A 5,128-nucleotide genomic window follows, 5' to 3' on the forward strand; every position below is an offset into this window, starting at 1 on the left:
CCAAAAGACTAGATGGGTACACTTGCAACATGGTTGGGACTGAGGTCAACATCTCCAGAACATTATCCCTAATATCTAACCCAACTGTTCTCATTTTACTCCTGAGAAACCCTCTCTACTCCTCACATTACATCACAACTGACAATTGATTACTTGCATGGTTGTCAGCAGTGATTTGATTGATATGGTCTGCTATTACTTCACCCTAACCCTAACCCTAACCAATGTGGCAGCAGTGGGGTGTAGAACTGGTGGCAGTGATGGGATGCTAAAATCACAAAATAATTCAAAGTTACTGAGACAATACAATGGGTCTAGCAAAATGTAAAATTATAATACCATGTAGATGAAAACAACTCAAGAAGTCAAGTTCATGGACAAGTGGTGTTTTAATGGATTAAGTTTGAAAGTTTGGTGTAAAAAATAGTTTTTTACATAACTTTTTTTTTCAGAGACAGTGGTATGATATCAGTCAGTACACTTTTGATCTGGCCTTCAATATGAATACACAACTTCATTGTTGAAACATTCGAAGTAAAAATTGACATGAACTATCAGAACTTTTTGTTACATTTGTGATAATTCTTTCTTCGTTAGCGTCAAGTAGACAGAGCCATCAGTATCTATTCAATCCAAGACTTGCTTGAAATGACCTCCCATCACCTAAAGTGGCTTGCTGAAATGTACAAAAAAATGTGGGTTGTTGTCATGTGATGGGGATGTTGTCAGGTGATGCAAAAGAAAGAAAATTCAATGTAAGTATTTGTACATACTAATGACTAATATTCAGCAATATATGAAACTTAAAAACTTTACCAAAATATGCATCTTATTTGCATATGGAGTGTTTTTTATTTGGAAATATAAGCTTTGATTATGCTTCCTTTTTCCATAGTCATCAAATATCCAAACTTTATAAGCAATTATTTATTTCTTTCATTGCTACATTACAATACTAAAAATACAATATTTAGACATAACAGTATAAGTGCATCTATGTACCTTGTACATTCAAAACACTGCAGCCTTTCTTGGACATTATTGTACAAGCAGTGTCATTTCTGCTACTATCACAATCAAATGTTATATAGTAGTAAATTAGTTTACAGCTTACCTTATTTATTTCTTTATGTCTTTCTTTACTGACAATTTCTTCTAAGATTTCTCCATCCCCCTTGACAAGCCTATAAGACAAAATAGTGGTGCAGTCAGTATGCTTTAATTACTCTCTTGACAGACGTCCATGTCTCCATCCAGATCTTACATTCCTCCTTTACCAACACTCTCATCATTTGACTCCTCTCCATCAATCTTTCCTTTCCCATATCTCTTCTTCATCCTCTCACATCTATCCTCTCTGGGCAGATAATACTTTCCCTTATTTGATCTTCCATCCCTAGCCCTTCCCCCTTCCTCTCTCAGGGTCTCACATCTACCTAGTCTGGGTATATATGTCTTTCCACTGTATGTTCTCCCATCCCTTTTTATACTATCCTATGTGTTATCTTTTTATTCTTCAACTCCTCTCATTTATCTTTGTGTAGGTATAATATACAGACACCACATGCGTAAAGATATTCTATTTTGGGGTCTTACCTGGTTCTCCCTGTTTCAGGATCAAATACTCTTCTGACAACACTTTGTTGTTTATCCCATTGTTCTTTTGTCATAGGAGCCATTGACCTTACTGGTCTACTCTCATCATCTACACTCGGTGCTGGTCCTGGGAAAGATCCTGGGAAAGATCCTGGGAAAGATCCTGGCACTTGGGCATCAGCTGGGAAAGGTCCAGGTATCGGGACATCAGCTGCAGAAAAACAGTTTTACCATTTACTGGATTATTGGGTATTTATTTGGATTTTTCAAGAAGGAAACCATGATAAACTTGTTTTATAAATCCAAAATCCAAAATCCAAAATAAATGGCAAATCCTCATCCCACATGGCCACTTTAATCCTTCATATTAGTAGAAGTACCTGTAATACTAGTCATTGCTGGTACTTTACACATTGCATAAACATGTGTGTAAATAACGGGAATAAAAATTCAACACCATTTATTTGTCAACAACTTGTAAATTTGTGGGATGCCGATAGACTTGATAACTGGATGATCCTACATGCTTTAGAAAGCACACCAACAACACAGAGAAGTAGAAAAATAAGAACAGATAGTGTGTATAAAATACTAGTAGTGCAAGTGACAGAATTCTATTTTTCCCAAACTTGTAGATTTTTATGTACAATCAAACCCCACCACCCCCACCCCCACCCCCACCCCGGTAGAAAGAGGATTAACAAATGGTAGCTACTTCAATATTTCACCTTTTTGTTTTTGTTTGGCCAACTTCTTTGCTTTCCTAGCCTCTGCTTTCATCTTCTTTTTCATCTTTTTCTTTAACTTTTTCTTTTTTCTCTTGATTCGCTTCTGTTTCATTTTCTTTTCCCTGTGTCTTTCAACTGATGAATCACTACTGCTACTACTACTGCTAGACTCACTATCACTGGAACTACTGCTTGAATTCTTCTTCTTCCTACATTTCCTCCTTCTCTCTCTTGAAGAATCAGAACTACTACTAGAACTTCTGGTTCTCTTTTTCATAGCTTTTTTGTTTCCTTTATTCCTTGATCTACTTGAACTATGTCTTCTCTTGGTCCCCCTTTCATTTGACCTTGACCTTGACTTTTGTTTGTGGTCTCTGCTAAAAGCAGACTCTCCAAATCTTGCATCTTTCCCCTTGGCACGACTGTCTGATTTATTATCACTCTTTTCACTTGCAAAATTACTGTATTGGTACATCTTTGGCACTTCTTTTTTCTGTCTGACAGATTCTGTCCTACTTGTCTTCTGTCCTTGTTCCCTAGATTTACTGGAAATGTCTTTTCTGTGACTTCTCTCACTATGATCTCTTCTACCTTGGGAACTATGCCTGTCACTGTCATACTCACTTTGTCTGTGCCTGTCATGTTCACCATGTCTGTCCCTCCAATGTTCACTGTGTCGTTCACTGTGTCTATCTATGTCTCTCACCCTATCATGTTCATTATGTCTATCTCTGTCACCATGTCTGTCAAACTTTCTGTCACCATCTCTCCTGTGTCTATCACTTTGTCTATTTGGAGACACATCTCTGCAATGTCTCTCTTCATCTCTTCTCTCTGCATCTTTCTTTTGTGAATGATCATTGCTTTTATTTTCAGATATATGTTTTACATTTTTATGATAACCTGACTGGTGTTTGTTAGAAGAAAAATATCTTGGTGAGCGACTTCTAGGTCGTCCATATCTTGGTGAATGACTTCTAGATGGTCCATATCTTGGTGAATGACTCCTTGATCTTCCACGTGTTTTTGACATCTCAAATTTAAAATAAAAAGGAAAGTATGTTAAAATTACAAATGATGTGAAGACAAAATATTTTATGTGTTCTCTTCCTACAATAGACTGTAAGATACATCGTTATGTTTCGCCCTCACCGGCCTCCTCTCTAGGGGTTGGCCGATGTGTGAGGGTGCCCCGACCTTACAGACTATTCCTACAACCATTCTACCTTCATGCTGCAACCATGGGATTATACATCCATGCTACAATCATAGAGATTCTCCCACCATGCTGCAATCATAGAGATTCTCCCACCATGCTACAACCATAGAGATTCTCCCACCGTGCTACAATCATAGAGATTCTCCCACCGTGCTACAATCATAGAGATTCTCCCACCATGCTACAACCATAGAGATTCTCCCACCGTGCTACAATCATAGAGATTCTCCCACCATGCTACAATCATAGAGATTCTCCCACCGTGCTACAACCATAGAGATTCTCCCACCGTGCTACAATCATAGAGATTCTCCCACCGTGCTACAATCATAGAGATTCTCCCACCGTGCTACAACCATGGGTTATACTTCCATGCTACGATCATGGTGACTCTATCTTCATGCTACAATCATGGAGATTCTACCTCCATGAATGAAAGTATCACCAACATGATACTTCCATGCTACGTGATTCTACCTCCATGCTACAACCATGATGATTCTACCTCCATGCTACAACATGGTGATTCTACCTCCATGCTACATATACTTGTAGTATGGCATATGATAGTGCATGTTTTTTTAAATGTACAATTTTGCCAGAATAGCAGAGCAACATCCTGTACGAAAGTCGCAAGTTTACTACATGCATGTGCAAGATTGCAACAAGCTTGTAGACAGCTTGTAGGGTTTAGTAGAAGATTGCACCAAGCTTGCGCATGCTTGCAAACCCGGTAGTCAAGTTTAAGTCTCTTTGCTACAAGTTTAGGACATGCTTGCAGTACCTTGAAAGCTTGCAAAACCCTGCAAACTTGTAAGCCTTTGAGGCAAAGAAAAATTTCATACATTCAGTTCCTCTCAGCTTTGCAAGCTTGTCATATGCTTGTAAGTTGTAGAATGACATATGATAATGCATGCTTTTTTAAATGTACAGTTTTGTTAGAATAGCAGAGCAACATCCTGTACGAAAGTCACAAGTTTGCTACATGCAGGTGCAAGTTTGCAACAAGCTTGTAGACAGCTTGTATTAGAACATGGATGTATTAGTGAGACTTGTAAGTTGTAGAGTTTAGTTGAAGATTGCACCAAGCTTGCGCATGCCTGGAAACCCGGTAGTCAAGTTTCAGTCTCTTTGCTACAGGTTTGGGAAATACTTGCAGTATCCTGCAAGCTTGCAAACCATGCAAACATGCTTCAGTACCCTGTTTTAGGTACCCTTACATAAATCCATTATCTGTATACGGCTGTCGTACACTTAATATTCACAGTCTGATTTTTAACTCCTCTTCCCGTTTAATGGTGTATGAGTCTATGACGATATTTACACACTGCTATGCAAACTGATATCAATCATAAACTATAGTATTAGTGATTGGAGCATAGACCCTCCACCCAGGAGGGTCTATGATTTGAGAGAGTATTCAGAAATTGCATTACCTTGGAGTACACAGTACACAGTTTTGATACGCTACTGAACTCTGAACAGCAAATTGTGGTGTCCTCAAATAACTGTGTTGACCTGACTGTAAACTTTTACCTTTGACCCCGGAAGTTGATAAAACGCGCTCACATGTGTTGTTCCTCTG

The 5,128-nt window shown here is 38.4% G+C and overlaps 1 protein-coding gene across 1 annotated transcript; it reads right to left on the reverse strand.

Moving 5' to 3' along the window:
* Positions 1 to 492: 492 nt before the first annotated feature.
* Positions 493 to 3,284, reverse strand: LOC144449215 (uncharacterized). Its single transcript, XM_078139723.1, has 5 exons — positions 3,228 to 3,284; positions 2,325 to 3,168; positions 1,597 to 1,807; positions 1,115 to 1,184; positions 493 to 676 (listed from the first exon to the last, which is right to left on the reverse strand). Exons 1-5 carry the CDS (start codon positions 3,282 to 3,284, stop codon positions 617 to 619), a joined length of 1,242 nt encoding a protein of 413 aa, XP_077995849.1. The 3' UTR covers positions 493 to 616.
* Positions 3,285 to 5,128: the final 1,844 nt, after the last annotated feature.

Source organism: Glandiceps talaboti, chromosome 18 (assembly GCF_964340395.1).
Source record: "Glandiceps talaboti chromosome 18, keGlaTala1.1, whole genome shotgun sequence".
In the NCBI taxonomy this organism is placed as follows: domain Eukaryota; kingdom Metazoa; phylum Hemichordata; class Enteropneusta; family Spengelidae; genus Glandiceps; species Glandiceps talaboti.

Bases quoted from the DNA above. Each gene is read 5' to 3' on its own strand.
- LOC144449215 (XM_078139723.1), bottom strand. From the start codon at position 3,284: ATGGACGACCTAGAAGTCGCTCACCAAGATATTTTTCTTCTAACAAAC. The intron at 3,169-3,227 runs GTTATCATAAAA...CATTCACAAAAG, and splicing joins TTCTAACAAACACCAGTCAG to AAAGATGCAGAGAGAAGAGA. The intron at 1,808-2,324 runs GTGAAATATTGA...GTTTTTCTGCAG, and splicing joins GGCCAAACAAAAACAAAAAG to CTGATGTCCCGATACCTGGA.